The 20,990-nt window shown below is 41.6% G+C and overlaps 1 protein-coding gene across 1 annotated transcript in view; it reads right to left on the bottom strand.

Annotated features, from left to right (window-relative positions):
• Positions 1 to 2,219, bottom strand: part of LOC141098915 (cysteine repeat modular protein 2-like) — a 408,915-nt gene extending 406,696 nt beyond the window's left edge. The window contains exon 1 of the mRNA XM_073586906.1: positions 1,991 to 2,219. Within this exon, the coding sequence (XP_073443007.1) occupies positions 1,991 to 2,174 (184 nt within the window). The 5' untranslated portion in view covers positions 2,175 to 2,219. The remainder of the gene's footprint in view (positions 1 to 1,990) is intronic.
• Positions 2,220 to 20,990: the final 18,771 nt, after the last annotated feature.

The following is a 20,990-nucleotide window of genomic DNA, read 5'->3' as shown; positions in this document are numbered from 1 at the left end:
AAAGTCAAATGACTCTCCTTTGTTTCCTGGCTCTTCCATGCCCCAAAAACAGTGGTTTCATCCCTCATATTGGGTATTGGGATGCTCAGGAGAAATTACACAAGTTTTAGTGTCCATTTTTTCTGTTACCCTTGTCAAAATAAAGAAAAACTTGCATCTGAATTACTTTTTTGTGAAAAAAACTTAAATGTTCATTTTTTATTTCAAAAATTCCTGTGACGCTCCTGAAGGGTTAGTAAACTTCTTAAATGTGGTTTTGAGCACCTTGAGGGGTGCAGTTTTTTGAATGGTGTCACTTTTGGGTGTCTTCTATCATATAGACCCCCTCAAAGTGACTTCAAATGAGATGTGATCCCTAAAAAAAAAATGGTTTTGTAAATTTTGTTGTATAAATGAGAAATCGTTGGTCAGCTTTTATCCTTTATAACTTCCTAAGAAAAAAAAAGTTACAAAATTGTGCTGATGTAAAGTAGACATGTGGGAAATGTTACTTATTAACAATTTTGTGTGACATATCCCTGTGATTTTAAGGGCATGAAAGTTCAAAGTTAGAAAATTGCTATTTTTTTTTTTAAATTTCTGTGTTTTCACAAATAAATGCAAGTCATATCAAAGAAATCTTACCACTATCATGAAGCCCAATATGCCACAAAAGAAAACAATTTGAGAATTACCAGGATCCGTTGAAGCGTTCCAAAGTTATAACCACATAAAGTAACAGTGGTCACAATTGTAAATATTGGCTGATCATTAACGTGCAAACCACCCTCGGTGGTAAAAGGGTTAAATATATTTTTTTGCCTGTGTATCACTGAATATGGAAGTGAAGCAGACTACTATTCCCTACAGTTTAAAAAAAAAAAGTATACCGACCCATACTAGCCTGATTCAGACCATAAAGATACTCTTTTGGGCCTTTGGCTTGATGTATGTACCTGGCGATGTAAATATGAACCTAGCCTGATTTGTAAATTGCTCATGATTATCCCCTGACAAAGTGTAAAGTCATACAAACATGTCACTGTGGAAATATCAATATATTGCCACTCTTTATGTATATATACTTTTCCATAACACTTTCTTCAGTTACGTCAAGATACATGACCTGGGGTCATACTTGCCGTTTTAGCAGAATTTTTTTTTTGCATTACAATTTATCTGAATGAACTGGCAAACCGATGACAAATCAGACATCGATTTACATCAGATTATGAGATATGAAAATGATCAGATTATCAGGTTTTCTTAATCTGTCCGTCCTCCACAATATTAAGAAGAAGAAAAATGCCACCTGGGTGTAAACTAGTACTAACAGTAATAAGTTAGCACTAATAAAGCTTCAAAATCTGGACCCAAATGCCAGTCTAAAGCCTCAATCAGACATCCATGTACCATGGTCTGTGTACAGACTGCGATGCACGGACTGACAGTGGTGCTCCTGACCCAAATTTGCTAGCCTTGTAGGAATATATGAGTACATGTAAGGAGATCCGTGGCCATCATGGTCCGTACACTGACATCTGAAGGTGGATTAGAGTGGACACTCACAAACATGATACAAGTAGGCGGATAATACAAATATCCATATTCACATTAATGTAAAAAAAAGAACATTTATTAATACACAAAATGGGAAAAGCTGTAGTCACCCACTTACTATTTTATAAATATTAACACGAAAAGTCCTTTACTGTTATCACATGGATTATTTTGGATAGTCTAGAATGTAATATAGCAAATCACATTAAGCCAATTTTATTTTCTTTTTTTTGTGTTTTTACCATTGGGTTTGTTCCTACTGCACTTAGAAGATTGTCCCTATAAACATAGCATGCTTTTGTTACACTTTGATACAACTTTATGAGGTGTCGCAGCATCCATACGAACTAGCTAAATCTTATCAGCAAAGGTCTGTCCGAATGCAAGCATAAAAGTATATTTACTCAATTTAACATCAAGTAGGGTTTCCAAGTCACACACTGTTACTTACCCATGCCACACTGGGTGCATTCATAGGGCTCCTGCCCACTGCATTCCTCACAGTTAGAGTGGCAGTTCACACACTGCGCGTTAAGTTCAAACTGACCATTGGGACACATCATGGCCGACGAGAGGCCACAGACATGCAAAAGAAGCAGCATAGAGCTGTATACTGTTGCTTTTTTCAGCTCCATTTCTCGGGGCAGACTCTCCCTGCAAAGTGTCTGCTATCCAACAGGTGCACCCTGACAATGAGCAGGAAGAGAGATTTTCCTTGAAAGAATTGCAGCATGAAATTAGAGTCACAGACTAGTCAAACCGGTTTCTATCCACTTTCCCACAGATCAAATTCCAGAATTATTCAAGGAAAACAATATGGGCAGCAAAAAATGTCCTTCAGCCTCTGGTCAACTGAGCTACTTGTAGTAGTGGAAGGGCTGTGTCTGTGTATCCATTTGTTCTAAAGGTGGTTGATCCAGGTGCATTACCCACACAGAAGCCATTAGGCCGGAGTCACACTGGCAAGGAATACGGGTGCGTGAGAGGCGCAAAAAGCACGCATTAGACACGGACCAATGATTCTCTATGGGGTCCCTCGCACCAGGCGTATATTTCTCCTCAGTATCCTACGCTCCGTGCCACTCGCAGCATGCTGCGATTGTCAGCGTACTACGGCCGTAATACGCCAATGCAAGTCTATGGGTGCGCAAAAAATACGGATTACACACGGACCACACATGTGACCTGCGAGAAATACGCACCCGGTGTCTTTTAGCAAAGCCGGCAATTCAGTGCACAATACAGTAAACTCACACTGACTGTTTTAATAAAGAAATGAAAGAATAGATATAGACACATAGAATACATATACACTCACTGGCCACTTTATTAGGTACACCATGCTAGTAACGGGTTGGACCCCCTTTTGCCTTCAGAACTGCCTCAATTCTTCGTGGCAGAGATTCAACAAGGTGCTGGAAGCATTCCTCAGAGATTTTGGACCATATTGACATGATGGCATCACACAGTTGGCGCAGATTTGTCGGCTGCACATCCCTGATGCGAATCTCCCGTTCCACCACATCCCAAAGATGCTCTATTGGATTGAGATCTGGTGACTGAGGAGGCCATTTGAGTACAGTGAACTCATTGTCATGTTCAAGAAACCAATCTGAGATGATTCGAGCTTTATGACATGGCGCATTATCCTGCTGAAAGTAGCCATCAGATGTTGGGTACATTGTGGTCATAAAGGGATGGACATGGTCAGCAACAATACTCAGGTAGGCTGTGGCGTTGCAACGATGCTCAATTGGTACCAAGGGGCCCAAAGAGTGCCAAGAAAAAATTCCCCACACCATGACACCACCACCACCAGCCTGAACCGTTGATACAAGGCAGGATGGATCCATGCTTTCATGTTGTTTACGCCAAATTCTGACCCTACCATCCGAATGTCGCAGCAGAAATCGAGACTCATCAGACCAGGCAACGTTTTTCCAATCTTCTACTGGCCAATTTCGATGAGCTTGTGCAAATTGTAGCCTCAGTTTCCTGTTCTTAGCTGAGAGGAGTGGTACCCAGTGTGGTCTTCTGCTGCTGTAGCCCATCTGCCTCAAAGTTCGACGCACTGTGCGTTCAGAGATGCTCTTCTGCCTACCTTGGTTGTAACGGGTGGCAATTTGAGTCACTGTTGCCTTTCTATCAGCTCGAACCAGTCTGCCCATTCTCCTCTGACCTCTGGCATCAACAAGGCATTTCCGGCCACAGAACTGCCGCTCACTGGATTTTTTTTCTTTTTCGGACCATTCTCTGTAAACCCTAGAGATGGTTGTGAGTGAAAATCCCAGTAGATCAGCAGTTTCTGAAATACTCAGACCAGCCCTTCTGGCACCAACAATCATGCCACGTTCAAAGGCACTCAAATCACCTTTCTTCCCCATACTGATGCTCGGTTTGAACTGCAGGAGATTGTCTTGACCATGTCTACATGCTTAAATGCACTGAGTTGCCGCCATGTGATTGGCTGATTAGAAATTAAGTCTTAACACACAGTTGGACAGGTGTACCTAATAAAGTGGCCAGTGAGTGTATATATATACACACAAGTCATTGAGACACATATATATATATATGCATTCTATGTGTCTATATCTATTCTTTCATTTCTTTATTAAAACTGTCATAGGGCTCCATTATATGTCCATTTTGCAAGCCTGCGAGAAAATCTCACCATACGGATGCCATACGGATTACATACGGATGCTGACATGCGCAAAATACGCGACCACACCTTGATTACGGATGACATACGGAGCACTGTTTAGGGGTCTGTCATCCGTATTACGCATGTAAAATACTGACCGTATTTTACGCAGGTTAGTGTGACTCCAGCCTTACTCTGACTACCGGTATAGTAAATGTTGCCAATCATGTTATCTAACACAGTCTGTACGCCTATTCTGGATCTATGAAAAACATTTTATCAGTTTTATAAAAAGAAACATAGGTAATATAAAGGAAATAGAAAAAGAGAGGTTATTTGTGAGCCATAATAACCTGACTTTTAAAGTCCATGATGTGTCTTTACTTGTATCAAAGATTTTGTTAACATTGTTCTGACACTTTTATATATCTGGAGCTGGTAAACTAGGGAAGTAGCAAATACAGTACCTTGAAAAACTATCCATACCCAGTAAACTTTTCCGCATTTTTTCACATTACATCCTCAAACTTAAATGTGTTTTATTTGCATTTTATGTGATATACAAACACAAAGTGGCAAGTTTTTGTGATTTGTAAAGGAAATGATAGATCGTTTTCTACATATTTTAAAAATATAAATTTGAAAATTGTGACGTGCATTTGTATTCAGCTTAGGTGGATGGCTATTTCTTGGTAGATTTTCCATAGTGCCATATGCCTTCCATTTCTTGATGATGGATTAAACAGTGCTCTGTAAGATGTTCACAACTTTATCCCTGACCTGAGTGATGTGTTCTTTGGTTTTCATAATGCTGTTTGATCCCTAATGCCTCTGAGGTCTTCACAGAACATTTTTTGTTCTACTAGGAATAAATTACACATGGGTGGTCTCAATTTGCTAATTATGTAACCTATGGAGGCAATTGGTCACATAATATTATTATAATATTGGTCACAGTGAAGCGATGGCCGGGGGACCACCACAATGCAGGGAGACTACAGTACACAAGATGAGTTGCAAACAACAAAGGGTTAATGTATTTATGGGCAAGGAATGCAGTGTTAGGAAAGTGTAAACAGGGGTATGCAATGACAAAAAACAATTTACAAAAGTGATATTCTCTAGCTGGGCTGTACAAATGGCACGGAGCACCAACTATTACAGATCAGTGTATTTTGCAAAAGGCAAAACAATACAATAAGGTACAGTATTCTGCTACTCTAACTATAAGCTATCTGGCCACTGCTACTCCGGCCGCACGGCAACCGTGCTCTGTCTATTGCAGCCTATCCTAAGCCCTAAACATGTACGCACATGGGGTTAACACTTACAGTAGTTGGTATCTCATTCCATTCCCAGGGGCCCCTGAAGCTTTGCAAGATGGTGTGCACATCTTTCCTGGAAGCTCTGTGCAATGTGATCTTTTCCTTGTGTGTAAGTTCAATGATGCTCCTATGTTATGATTGAGTCACCGTAGGAGGCAAAAACAGAAATGCTAGCTAAGTCCTGAAAACCAGAGAAGTTGGCTACTATCAGATTGCAGACCCCTGAACCTATCAACACAACTAGCAGTAGCCGTGGGGGGTTCCTACGATGACCTAGACCCCTCGATCACAGCCGGAGAGATACATAGACCTAAAGAAGGAAAGGGGAAATCTAACTGCCCCAGAGCAGACCCCAAAGCAATAGGCAGCCCCCCACATATAATGACGGTGAAGCAAGATGAAAACACTTACACAGACAGAAAGACAGGCTGAGCAAAGACGGGGCCCAAAAACTACCTAGATAGGAACGGATAGGAAGGCTGCTGTCTGCAATCTGCCAAAACCCTATCAGAGACAAAAGCCAACAAGCTGATATAAAAATGGCCCTGAAGCAACTAAGCTTCAAAAACTAAATCAGAACTCAGGTACTTTCAGAAAACAGAGCTCAAGGAACACTGCACACTCCAGCAGGGAGTGGCAGAATCCAAAAAGCAAGAAAAACAAAAACAAATCTTAAATACAAAAAGGCAAAACAGCAAACTTAGCTTTAGGAGAGCAGGAATCAGACTGGAGTCCAAGAGTCCACAGAGAAGTCACCCGCAGGGCAGAAAGGGCGTAGGCTGCCTTAAATCCAGTCAGTGACTCCACTCAGCCAATCATCTTCATTAGTCCCAGGTGCCTGATAATCAGGCTCACTACCTTCCTTCACTAGAATAGGGAGTTCACCAGGCCTCAGTGACGGAGGGGAAAATGAACTCACAACAGTACCCCCCCTTGAGGAGGGGTCACCGAACCCTCAACAACGCTACCAGGGCGATCAGGGTGAGCCTGATGAAAGGCACGCACCAATCTTTTGGCATGAATATCAGAGGCAGAGACCCAGGAATTATCCTCCTGACCATAACCCTTCCACTTAACCAAATACTGGAGTCTCCGTCTAGCCAGACGGGAATCCAGAATTTTCTCTACCTCATATTCCAAGTTACCTTCAACCAATACAGGGTCTGGAGGTGCCACCTCAGGCACAACCGGCTCAACAAACCTCTTCAACAAGGACTTATGGAACACATTTTGGATCTTAAATGTGACAGGAAGAGCCAAACGAAAAGAGACCGGATTAATAATCTCCAAAATCTTGTAAGGTCCAATAAATCTAGGCTTAAACTTAGGAGAAGCCACCTTCATAGCAATATTTTTTGATGATAACCACACCATATCACCAATCTTAAACTGGGGACGAATGGTCCTATGTCGATTGGAAAACCGCTGGGCCTTTTCCTGGGAGAGAGATAACTTATCCACCACTTGGTCCCAGATCTGGTGCATTCTCTCCACCACAGTGTCAACACCTGGGCAGGCAGAAGGCTCCACCTGCCCTGAAGAAAATCGAGGGTGAAAACCAAAGTTACAAAAAAAGGTCACATCAAAGTGGCAGAACTAGCTCTATTATTTAAAGCAAATTCGGCCAAGGGCAAAAATGAAACCCAATCATCCTGATCAGCGGAACTAAAACATCTCAAATACGACTCCAAGGTCTGGTTTGTTCTCTCTGTCTGCCCATTGGTCTGAGGGTGAAAAGCAGAGGAGAAGGACAACTGAATTCCCAACTTGGAACAGAACGTCCTCCAAAATTTAGACACAAATTGAACTCCTCTGTCAGATACAATGTTCTCAGGAATCCCGTGCAAGCGAACCACCTGTTGCAAAAACAGAGGCACCAACTCAGAGGAAGATGGCAACTTAGGGAGTGGTACAAGATGAACCATCTTAGAGAACCTACCACAAATCACCCAAATAACAGTAATTTTTTGAGAGACCGGCATATCAGAAATGAAATCCATTGAAATATGAGTCCATGGCCTCCTGGGGACCGGCAAAGGCATCAACAACCCACTAGAGCGAGAACAAGATTTAGACCGGGAGCAAGTCCCACAGGACTGCACAAAATTCCTGACATCATGAGACAAGGTGGGCCACCAAAAAGAGCGACTCACCAGATCTCTAGTACCAAAAATACCTGGATGACCAGCCAATGCAGAGCAATGAACTTCAGACATCCATCTCTTCTTCCACTGGTCAGGAACATACAACTTTCCACTGGGGCAATGCTCAGGTTTGTCCTCCTGGAACTCTTGCAGAGCAAGTCTCAAATCGGGCGATGTGGCAGAAAGAACTACCCCTTCGCCTAAGATGGTGGCAGGCTTGGTCACCACAGGAGAATCAGCAAAGAAACTCCTAGAGAGGGCGTCTGCCTTAACATTCTTAGTTCCAGGAAGGAAAGAGACCACAAAATCAAAACGTGTAAAAAACAAGGCCCACCTAGCCTGTCTAGGGTTCAAGCGTTTAGCCGACTCTAGGTAAATCAAATTTTTGTGGTCAGTGAGGACCACAACTTGATGTTTGGCTCCCTCCAACCAATGTCTCCACTCCTCAAATGCCCATTTCATGGCCAACAGTTCCCGATTCCCCACATCATAGTTACGTTCAGATGGAGAGAACTTACGGGAAAAGAAAGCACAGGGATTCATTTTAGATGTTATCGGATCCTTTTGGGACAACACCGCTCCTGCACAAATCTCAGAAGCATCCACTTCTACCTGGAAAGGGAGTGAGACATCAGGTTGCCGCAGAACCGGGGCGGAGGTAAATCTTCGCTTCAGCTCCTGAAAGGAAGCAACCGCCTCCGGAGACCAATTCAACACATCCGCACCCTTCCTGGTCAGATCAGTCAATGGTTTGGCAATACTAGAAAATTTTGCTATAAATTTCCGATAAAAATTAGCAAAACCCAAAAACTTCTGGAGGGCCTTCAAAGAAGTGGGCTGAACCCAATCATAAATGGCCTGTACCTTGGCCGGGTCCATTTCAATAGTTGACGGAGACAAAATAAATCCCAAAAAAGGAATTCTCTGTACTCCAAAAAGGCATTTTGATCCCTTGACATACAGAGAATTCTCTCTCAAGATCCGGAACACAGTCCGAATATGTTCCACATGAGAATCCCAATCCTTGGAGAAGATCAAAATATCATCCAGATAGATAATCAAAAATTTATCGACAAAGTCTCGGAAAATATCGTTCATGAAGCACTGGAAGACAGAAGGGGCATTAGTGAGCCCAAAAGGCATCACCAGGTACTCAAAATGTCCCTCCGGAGTATTAAACGCCGTCTTCCATTCATCCCCCTGCTTAATGCGGATAAGATTATACGCCCCCCTGAGGTCAAGCTTGGTAAACCAGCAAGCACCTCTGACTCTAGAGAATAGATCCGAAATCAGGGGTAACGGATACTGATATTTAATAGTAATTTTATTGAGGGCACGATAATCAATACAAGGCCTTAAAGAACCATCATTCTTGGCCACAAAAAAAAAACCGGCACCTAAGGGTGAAGAGGATGGTCTAATATGACCCTTCTCCAACGCCTCCTTAATATAGGACCGCATAGCCTCGTGCTCAGGTACAGATAAATTGAAGAGCCGACCCTAAGGAAATTTACACCCCGGGTTTAGTTCAATAGCACAGTCATAACTCCTATGAGGAGGCAAGGACGCGGACTCATTCTCACTAAATACATCATAGTAGTCCGCCAAATAGTCAGGAACCTCATGCGACTGAGGAGAGGTGGAAAAAACCGGAGCCTCACTAAAGATACACCGGCAACCCCAACTCACCACAGACACAGACTTCCAATCCAAAACTGGATTATGAATCTGCAACCAGGGAAACCCCAGAACAACGGCACCATGCAGACCATGCAACACCAAAAATCTGCAATTTTCTTGGTGGTCTGGCGTGACCCGCATGACCAACTGGGTCCAAAACTGAGGTTTATTTTTAGCCAGAGGGGTAGCATCAATCCCCCTCAAAGGGATAGGCGTCTGCAGAGGTGTCAACGGAAATCCACAACATTTAGCAAAATCCAAGTCCATTAGGTTTAGCGCTGCTCCCGAATCCACAAAAGCCTTGGCGGAAAATGTGGACAGGGAACAGATCAGAGTAATCGCCAAAAGAAACTTAGGCTGAACCCCACCAACAGAAAACGTGTGTGCAAAGCGTTTCTCATGTTTAGGACAAACAGAAATAACATGTGAGGCATCTCCACAGAAAAAACACAGCTTATTACGCCTTCTGAATTCCTGACGTTGCGCCTTAGAAAAAACTCTATCACATTGCATAGGTTCAGACGTCTGTTCAACCGGTGGCAACACCTCTCGTGTAATCCTGCATTCACGTAAACGCCGATCTACCTGAATGGCTAAAGACATAGAATCGTCCAGACCAGAGGGAACAGGAAATCCCACCATAGTATCTTTTACGGCTTCTGACAAACCTTTCCGAAAGAGAGCAGCCAAGGCACTATCATTCCAGGTAGTAAGGACCGCCCACTTTCGGAACTTTTGACAGTACAACTCTGCAGATTCTCGACCCTGGTTCAATGCTAACAGGGTCTTTTCAGCCTGATCAATAGCATTAGGTTCGTCGTACAGCAACCCCAAGGCTTGAAAAAATGCGTTCACATTAGTCAGAATAGGGTCATCTGGTTTCAAAGAAAACGCCCAATCCTGGGGATCGCCGCGCAGCAAAGAGATGACAATTTTAACCTGCTGCGCGGGGCTCCCTGACGAGTTAGGCTTCAAAGCAAAAAATAATTTACAATTATTTTTGAAACTCAAAAATTTAGATCGATCCCCAAAAAATACATCAGGTGTGGGGATCTTTGGTTCAACAGCATGTGAACGAGCAATATACGCGGAAATTCCTCGCACTTCAGCAGCGAGCTGCTCCACACGATCAGACACTTGCTTTATCTCCATTGAGAGAAAAAAATTTCCCCCTACGGCCTCAGAGATATAGAGGAAAGAATATACACAAACCTTTTTTTTCTTTTTTTTCTTAAACACAATTCTTTCCTGCTATTGAGTACCCCAGGATCTGCGGTTGGGCGGGTGATTCTGTTATGATTGAGTCACCGTAGGAGGCAAAAACAGAAATGCTAGCTAAGTCCTGAAAACCAGAGAAGTTGGCTACTATCAGATTGCAGACCCCTGAACCTATCAACACAACTAGCAGTAGCCGTGGGGGGTTCCTACGATGACCTAGACCCCTCGATCACAGCCGGAGAGATACATAGACCTAAAGAAGGAAAGGGGAAATCTAACTGCCCCAGAGCAGACCCCAAAGCAATAGGCAGCCCCCCACATATAATGACGGTGAATCAAGATGAAAACACTTACACAGACAGAAAGACAGGCTGAGCAAAGACGGGGCCCAAAAACTACCTAGATAGGAACGGATAGGAAGGCTGCTGTCTGCAATCTGCCAAAACCCTATCAGAGACAAAAGCCAACAAGCTGATATAAAAATGGCCCTGAAGCAACTAAGCTTCAAAAACTAAATCAGCACTCAGGTACTTTCAGAAAACAGAGCTCAAGGAACACTGCACACTCCAGCAGGGAGTGGCAGAATCCAAAAAGCAAAAAAAACAAAAACAAATCTTAGATGCAAAAAGGCAAAACAGCAAACTTAGCTTTAGGAGAGCAGGAATCAGACTGGAGTCCAAGAGTCCACAGAGAAGTCACCCGCAGGGCAGAAAGGGCGTAGGCTGCCTTAAATCCAGTCAGTGACTCCACTCAGCCAATCGCCTTCATTAGTCCCAGGTGCCTGATAATCAGGCTCACTACCTTCCTTCACTAGAATAGGGAGTTCACCAGGCCTCAGTGACGGAGGGGAAAATTAACTCACAACACTCCTAGGAATGATGGATTCCTCCTCTGGGTTTGTTTCTTGTCCTTTCTTCGTGGCTTCTAACGGCAAAACAGGAAAGCCACCTTTTAATCCCCAGAATAGTTTACAAAGTCACAGTCAGACTAAACGTTCTTTTCCTCACAGCTCACGCAGGTACACCTGCTTCCTGCAGAAATCTCGGGTCTCTTCTACACACAGAAAAGCAGCCCCTCCCCTCTGTAGTCTGGCAGATGAAACCAAACAGCCTTTACAGCAGGGAAGCACAGAATGCCCCACTGCTCTAACCAAGAGGGTGCTGTCTCTTAAAGGGGCAGTTTGTCTCTACTGTCCATAGCACTGCTACCCCCTTACAACAGGATATTATTTAGGGGTATCAGGCTACAGGGGATGAAAACAAATGCACGTCACAATTTCCAGATTTATGGTTTTAAAATAATTAGAAAACCATTTTGTATAATTTCCTTTATACTTTGCAAATACGTGATACTTTGTGTTGGTATATCACATAAAATCCACATAAAATACATTTAAGTTGTAGGTGTAACATGAAAAAATGTGGACAAGTTCACAAGGTATGAATATTTTTCAAGGCACTGTAAATTCCAAAATGCTCACACATGTCAAAAATTACTTTGCATGATGTAGGTCACTATGATATTAACAAGGTGCACAATTGTAAAACAATTTAGTTAATCAGATGCTTCATTTTGCTCTTGAGAAAACAAGAAATAAGCAGATTGCACTAACACAACATCACATACAATAAATCTACAGAACAGGGCATCTCTTGTATAAAGCCCTTGTTATAAAGTTCTCATGCCGTGACCGTACTGTGGGCGAAAACGGCAGTAGCCGCCACAGTGTTTTCATTGATCTTCTGCATAATTGCAGTACTTAATTTTGCATCAAAGCAGCTTTTTTACCAGCAAGACTGTGCAACTGATCAAGAGCAAAAATCATCACACACTCCTGATGAAGAGATAGCGAAATGTGTGTTAGGGAGTTGGGGGCATTTAAGCAAGCAGTGAACTTACTGTACATGTAATTGTACTTTCAAATCTGTGTCCTCTCTATTGTCACTATTTGGGAAGCTTTACCTATACATACGTCACTATATTAGGGCTTGATTCCTATTTTCTTTTTTCTATACACCTATTCTAACATGTATGTGCTATCACTGCTTGTATATACCGTATACAGTGGGGAAACTAAGTATTTGATACACTGCTGATTTTGCAAGTTTTTCCACCTACAAAGAAGATATAAGAGAGATCTGTAATGTGTGTGGCAAGTACACTTCAACTGTGAGAAACTGAATCTAAAAAAAAATCCAGACATTCACTTTGTATGATTTTTACATAATTAATTTGCATTTTATTGCATGAAATAAGTATTTGATACAATAGAAAAACAGAACTTAATATTTGGCACAGAAACCTTTGTTTGCAGTTACATAAGTCAGGCATTTCCTGTAGTTCTTGACCAAGTTTGCACACACTGCAGCAGAGATTTTGGCCCACTCCTCCATACAGATCTGGCTGTCACTGGGCAACATTGCATTTCAGTTCCTTCCAAAAATTTTCTATTGAGTTCAGGTCTGGAGCCTGGCTGAGACATTACAGGAACTTGAAATGCTTCTTACAGAGCCACTCCTTAGTTGCCCTGGCTGTGTGTGTAATGGGGCCAGGATGTCAGTCGTGGCGAGGGGTAAAATCAAAATGTCTAGTTTGTAATGTGCTGTGTGTGCACAGTGCTTCACCCACCTGTGGGCCAGTGTTCTCCTCCAAGTGCAAGGCTCCTTTTCTCCTCACACACACACAAACATTGTCAGTCTCTATTCATTTTCTGCAAAACCTTGCTTAATTCGTTCACACGTACAGCAGTTACAGTCCAGTATTTTCCACATGACACAGAAACTTACTTCTCTAGACTCTCCCTAATACTGTCTTCTGGCACAAGATCTGGTTCCCAGGTACCCAGTACCATTGCTAACTGAGATGATGGTCCCGCTTCTTCCAGGGGCTCCCCGTTCCTCTTCCATTCAGAAACGTCTCGGGAGTTGCCCAAAAGCCTTGCCATTTGTTCCTTCAGGCTGCCCAGTTCCACTTGTTTTCTGTCAACAGTTTCCATCTTTTCTGTAACCCGAGCCTTCACTTCCCTGTGTCTCCCCCTCTGGCACTGCTTCTGTTCACTTCACTCTTTACCTCACAACTGCCCACAACTCTTTCCAGAACAATCCAATTACCTCAGAAATAACTCCTCCCACTAGCTAGCTTCATATTGGGTTAAACATTTAACTATTAACACTCTGGTTAAAACCAGTTAACTATCTTATCTTACATCTAAATCTACATCCCTGCCTCTATAGTGCCCCCACTGCACTATACTTCACATAACCTGAGACTATGCTAAACATTAGGCCTAACTAGGTTGTTAACTGCCCCTACCTTAGTTCCTAACACAATACAGGTATGAAAACATTACATGTAAACGTATAATATAAATGACAAAAGCACATCCACAGTGTACCCGGTTTGATCCAGCAGATATACATCAAGGTGCAGGGGCAAAATCAGCAGGTTACATGTGTTTCAGGTCATTGTCATGCTGGAAGACCCAGCCACGATCCATCTTCAATGCTCTCAATGAAAGAAGGAGGTTGTTGGCCAAAATCTCGCAATACATAACCCCATACATCCTCCCTTCAATATGGCATTGTCGTCCTGCCCCCTTTGCAGAAACTTACCCCCCAAAGTATGACGTTTCCCCAATCATGCTTCACATTTAGGATGCTGTACTTTGGGTTGTACTAATCCTTCTTCCTCCAAACACGGCAAGTGGAGTTGATACCAAAAAGTTCTATTTTGGTCTCATCTGACCACATGACCTTCTCCCATGCCTCCTCTGGATCATCCAGATGGTCATTGGCAAACTTCAAATGGGCTGGAATGAGCAGTGGACCTTGCGTGCCCTGCAGGATTTAAATCCATGAAGGCATAGTGTGCTACTAACGGTAATGTGTGAGATGGTGGTCCCATCTCTCTTCAGTTCACTAATCAGGTCCTCCTGTTTAGTTCTGGGTTGATTCCTGACCTTTTTCCAAACTATCCTTACCCCACAAGGCTAGAGTTTGCATGAAGCCCCAGACCGAGCAAGTTCGACAGTCATCTTGTGTTTCTTCCATTTTATAATAATTGTTTCTCACCCAGCTGCTTGCCTATTGTCTTGTACCCCCATCCCAGCCTTGTGCAGGTCTACAATCTTGTCCCTGGTGTCTTCAGACAGCTATTTAGTCCTGGCCATGATGGAGATGTTCGAGTGTGGTTGATTGAGTGTGTGGAGAGGTATCTTTTATACAGGTGCAATAAATACAGGTAATGACTGCAGAATAGGAGGGCTTCTTAAAGAAAAGCTAACAGGTCTGTGAGAACCAGAATTGGTTGGTAGGTGATCAAATACTTATTTCATGCAATAAAATGCAATTGAATTATTTAAAAATCATACAATATGATTTTTTTTCTTTTTAGATTCTGCCTCTCACAGTTGAAGTGTAGCTGTGATAAAAATTACAGATCTCTCCATTCTTTATAGGTGGGAACACTTGGAAAATAGGCAATGTGTCAAGTACTTATTTTCCCCACTGTAGGAATCTCTGCATTGGTGCTTAGCAGCCTCTGTTTTGTCTATTTTTTTACAATATTACTATTTTAAATGTTTAAATATATTTAGTTTTACACTATGGGCTTTTCTTGCACTCATGCTGGTGTGATAACTATTTGAGTTTTGCCTGTTAATTATTTCATTAATATTTATGGGTATTTTGTTATATATAAAAAAAATAACTACAATAAAAAGTAGGCAGCCAATGTACATGAGATTTCAGAAAAAAACAGTCGTTAAAATGCAGGGAAAATACCTCAAAAATGTGTTGTGTGAACATACCCTAATTGTACTAACCTGGAGGATCATATTGCCAGGTCATTTTCAATGCAAACTGTGATAACAAAACCCAAAAGATTATAACATTTCCACTTGGAATTTTTTTTCCATTGAAATGTAAAATGAATGGTGTCATTAAAAACTACAGCTATATTCACTTGAAAATAAAAATGTTATGGCTGTTGAAAGAGGAGAAAAAAAACATAAGTGCAAAAGCTAAAAATCACCATTTCTTGAAATGGTAAAGGATACTGTATCTATTTGAAATGGTTGACAATCTGCTACACAGAGGAGACCCATTAGCTTGTTGTCCAGGTGTTATCTTGATGGTTCCCTTTGGCACTCCAGACACAGATGTACAGTGGGGCAAAAAAGTATTTAGTCAGTCAGCAATAGTGCAAGTTCCACCACTTAAAAAGATGAGAGGCGTCTGTAATTTACATCATAGGTAGACCTCAACTATGGGAGACAAACTGAGAAAAAAAAATCCAGAAAATCACATTGTCTGTTTTTTTTTCATTTTATTTGCATATTATGGTGGAAAATAAGTATTTGGTCAGAAACAAAATTTCATCTCAATACTTTGTGATATATCCTTTGTTGGCAATGACAGAGGTCAAACGTTTTCTGTAAGTCTTCACAAGGTTGCCACACACTGTTGTTGGTATGTTGGCCCATTCCTCCATGCAGATCTCCTCTAGAGCAGTGATGTTTTTGGCTTTTCGCTTGGCAACACGGACTTTCAACTCCCTCCAAAGGTTTTCTATAGGGTTGAGATCTGGAGACTGGCTAGGCCACTCCAGGACCTTGAAATGCTTCTTACAAAGCCACTCCTTCGTTGCCCTGGCGGTGTGCTTTGGATCATTGTCATGTTGAAAGACCCAGCCACGTTTCATCATCAATGCCCTTGCTGATGGAAGGAGGTTTGCACTCAAAATTTCACGATACATGGCCCCATTCATTCTTTCATGTACCCGGATCAGTCGTCCTGGCCCCTTTGCAGAGAAACAGCCCCAAAGCATGATGTTTCCACCACCATGCTTTACAGTAGGTATGGTGTTTGATGGATGCAACTCAGTATTCTTTTTCCTCAAAACACGACAAGTTGTGTTTCTACCAAACAGTTCCAGTTTGGTTTCATCAGACCATAGGACATTCTCCCAAAACTCCTCTGGATCATCCAAATGCTCTCTAGCAAACTTCAGACGGGCCCGGACATGTACAGGCTTAAGCAGTGGGACACGTCTGGCACAGCAGGATCTGAGTCCATGGTGGCGTAGTGTGTTACTTATGGTAGGCCTTGTTACATTGGTCCCAGCTCTCTGCAGTTCATTCACTAGGTCCCCCCGCGTGGTTCTGGGATTTTTGCTCACCGTTCTTGTGATCATTCTGACCCCACGGGGTGGGATTTTGCGTGGAGCACCAGATCGAGGGAGATTATCAGTGGTCTTGTATGTCTTCCATTTTCTAATTATTGCTCCCACAGTTGATTTCTTCACTCCAAGCTGGTTGGCTATTGTAGATTCAGTCTTCCCAGCCTGGTGCAGGGCTACAATTTTGTTTCTGGTGTCCTTTGACAGCTCTTTGGTCTTCACCATAGTGGAGTTTGGAGTCAGACTGTTTGAGGGTGTGCACAGGTGTCTTTTTATACTGATAACAAGTTTAAACAGGTGCCATTACTACAGGTAATGAGTGGAGGAAAGAGGAGACTCTTAAAGAAGAAGTTACAGGTCTGTGAGAGCCAGAAATCTTGATTGCTTGTTTCTGACCAAATACTTATTTTCCACCATAATATGCAAATAAAATGAAAAAAAAACAGACAATGTGATTTTCTGGATTTTTTTTTCTCAGTTTGTCTCCCATAGTTGAGGTCTACCTATGATGTAAATTACAGATGCCTCTCATCTTTTTAAGTGGTGGAACTTGCACTATTGCTGACTGACTAAATACTTTTTTGTCCCACTGTATTTATGTGACCCTGTATGCTCAATTATTAGGCAAGTTAGTTTTTTGACCATATCATTTTTATGCAGGTTGTCCTACTACAAGCTATATAAATTTGAATGCTAATTTGATGAAGTAGATCAGGTGATATGTATTTGTGTAATGAGGGAGGGTGAGGCCAAAGGATATCAACACCCTTTATCAAGGTGTGCAGAATTATTAGTAAGCTTTACTGACTCAAAGTCAAAAATTGATAAAAGTGAAGCAATGAGAGCCACTTCTGACGGACCAGATAGATAGGCCCGTGGTTGGATCAGTAACGGGCACAGACCTCCACTTCATCTCAACGCCAACAAAGAGGAGGGCTGGTATTATTAATCCCTTCCCACCTTGGTGATTTAACAATTTTCATCTTCAGTTTTTGCTCCCCTTCTTCCTAGAGCCATAACCCTTTTATTTTTCTGTCAATATGGCCATATGAAGGCTTGTTTTTTTGCGGGAAGAGTTGTACTTTTGAATTACACCATTGATTTTACAATATAGCATACTGGAAAATGGGGAAAAAATTCAAGTGCAGTGAAATTGCAAAAAAGGTGCAATTTCACAATTTTTATTTTTTTTTTAAATTTACCGTGTTCACTTATATGCTAAAAATGACCTGCCAATATGATTCCATAGCATCTCCATTTTTCGGGATCTAGGGCAGGGTGAGGACTTATTTTTTGCATGCCAAGCTGAGGTTTTTATTAATTTCATTTTGGGGTAGATACAATGTTTTGATTGCCTGATATTGCATATTATTGCAATGTTGCAATGGTCAAAAAACCATAATTCTGGAGTTTCTATCTTTTTTTCTAGTTACATTGTTTATGATTAGATTAATTTACTTTAGATTTAATAATTCAGACATTTCTGAACTCAGTGTATGTGTATTCGTTTTAGTACTGTTTTATGTTAAATTGGGCAAAAGATTGGAACTTTTTTACTTTTTTATATTTTTAAAAACTTTTTTTTACTTTTTACTGGCTTCAACAGACCCCTTAGGAGACTTGAAGCCGCGATCGTCTGATCACCTGTGTTACACATAACAGGGCCCAGCAATGTGTTGACATATGCAACAGATCAGGACTTATAATAAGTGAAGGGAGGACTTTACACTAGCCTGACAGCAGATGGCGATAGTGTGAAGTTATATGTTTGCTGTATTGTGGGGAGGGAAGTTCTTTATTGTAGTTGTACTTTTACGTTCGCTTTTAAGTGTATTATGGCAGCAGCATGGACTGTGTGCTACTGAATTTTTTTTCTCTCATGTTTACCCATATGAAGTAAATACTGTTTACTCAAGATAACTTACCCAGTGAAATTCTCTTATGTTGCGGTGAGGATTCTCAGAAGATGCACTCTGCTGCAGGTTATGGACCCAGGAGATAGCCCCAGACACACAGAGAATCCCAGGCAATAGCCCCAAGCAATAACCTCAGACACTGGAGAAGCATATAAGCTCCGTAAACAGAAGGAGATAAAACCCAGTGAATGGAGGCTGAAAAAAATCTAGATACAGAGGGACAAAGGAATTCATGATCCCAGGAACTGGAGGGCCGCACACTGGAGATAATTACAGAGAATCACCACAAACACAGGATATACAGGAACTCTCAAAAAGAAAGAATATCTTCACTACAACTCTAAAACAAGCAAGATTATATAAAAATGATGTGCAGCACTGAGCTGAAACTCACAGTAGCTAAGCTAAACAGTGAAAATTATCAGTTATGGAATGCGCAGTAGAGATGTTGTTATCTAAGGACGATTTATGGGAAGTAATTATAGATAGACCTGATGAAGATAATCAGACATGGGATAAGAAAAATAGAGAAGCGAGAGCCACCATTAGCTTATTAGTGGATGATGCTCAATTAATACACATAAGAAATGAAGAAACAGCGAAAGGAATGTTGGAATCATTAAGAAAATTACATGAAAGACCCAGTTTAAATCACAAGTTATTTCTATTAAGAAAGCTTTACAGTATGAGATTGAGTGTAAAAGACAACATGCAGAAGCACATATTCTCAATGATGGAAGTAATATCACAGCTAAGGTCTAGTGGTGAAGACATTAAAGAAAGTCATGTGTTGTGAACTCTCTTGATCTGACTTCTGAGTCGGGGCTCCCTCTGGTGGTTGTCGCAGGTAGTGGAGCTGATCGTATTGACAGAAGTCTATCACCTGAAGATGATGATTGGAAGTCAGGGGTTACTGATTGGGAGGATTTAAGTGAGCAAGCTTCCTTCAGTTGCTGCTGGTGATTTGTTTCTCTTCCTGTGCATTGTGAAGTCTGCTTTTTCACCTCCTTGGTCTTGCATCATTCAGATAAGTTATTTGTTTGCTGGAATCTTTTGCATTTGATATAGTTTTTTCCTTTCTCTGCTTTTTGCTTTGCTGTGTGGGTTCAGCATTATTCCCTGCTGGGATTTGTGCTGGACCCCACTCATATGTCACAGCTTATGTCATTCTGTTCAGTATTGCTAATCCCCTGTTATATTAGTGTCTTTTGCTTTGCTTCCAGTTCACACCAGAATGCTGATCTAGCGGGGGAGAGGTAGTGTGGCCTCAGTGTTTTTGTATATCAGATGTGTTGGATTTTTTAGGGTTTTTGCGTGATTGCAGACAGTATCTTTTCTGTCCTGCCCTATCTAGACAGTTTGGGCCCCATCATTTGCTCACTCTATTTTCTGCCTGCGTTTGTGCCTCATCTTGTCTCACCGACAATATATGTTTGGGGGCTATTTCTTTGGGGTTCTACTCCAGGGTAGTTTAGCTTTCCCCTTTCTTGCTTTAGGCTAATTTAACTCTTTGGCTGTGCCGAGGAGTCTAGGGCATCGTAGGCACGTCCCACAGCTAATGCTAGTTGTGTTGTTTGGTTTAGGGGTCTGCAATCAGCTAAGTTGCCAACCTTTCTGGTTTTCTGGTTGCTTAGCTAACTTCCCGTAATCCTCCTTGGTGACTAAATCATAACAGTCATGTAGCAGCAATATTATTGTGCAGTTTACCAGATTCGCATACAGCCTTGATAAATGCCCTTGAGACAAGACCAGAAACGGACATTGCATTAGATTTTGTGAAAACAAGACTAATACATGAATATCAGAGAAGAACAGAACAAACAAATGATTCTTCTACTGAAAAGGACAGTGGAAACGCTCTTAAAGCTACAGAATTTAAAAAACCCTATAATAGAGACAAGAGAATGTTGCAGATGTAAGAAAAAAGGTAATTTAAAGAAAGACTACCATATGAAAAACAGAATAACAAAGATTACAACATAGAGAGCATACACAGAAAGTGAAAAACACAATTTCAGACTCATGTGAGAATAAATGGAATGGCACATTTAAAGTAACAGACAAGAAATCATCATTTGGTTTTTTGATTCAGGAGCAACTAGTCATAAGACAAGTGACAACAATTTCTTCACTGATCTTGATTTAGATAAGAAAGAAGCCATTTATCTTGCAGATGGAAGCAAAATAACCACAGAAGGTATAGGACAAGGTATGCTAAACTGTTCAAACAAGTTCGGACAAGATTCAAAGATACTTGTACACGATGTGTTGTATGTTCCAAAATTGTAAGGCGGATTGTTATCTGTGAAGCGTTAAACAGCCAATGGACTCACTGTAAAATTCA

This window comes from Dendrobates tinctorius, unplaced genomic scaffold (assembly GCF_039654945.1).
Source record: "Dendrobates tinctorius isolate UK_male_01 unplaced genomic scaffold, ASM3965494v1 ptg000097l, whole genome shotgun sequence".
Classification (NCBI taxonomy): Eukaryota; Metazoa; Chordata; class Amphibia; order Anura; family Dendrobatidae; genus Dendrobates; species Dendrobates tinctorius.
Note: the sequence above shows the minus strand (reverse complement) of the source record. Positions and strands in the feature narration are given on the sequence as shown.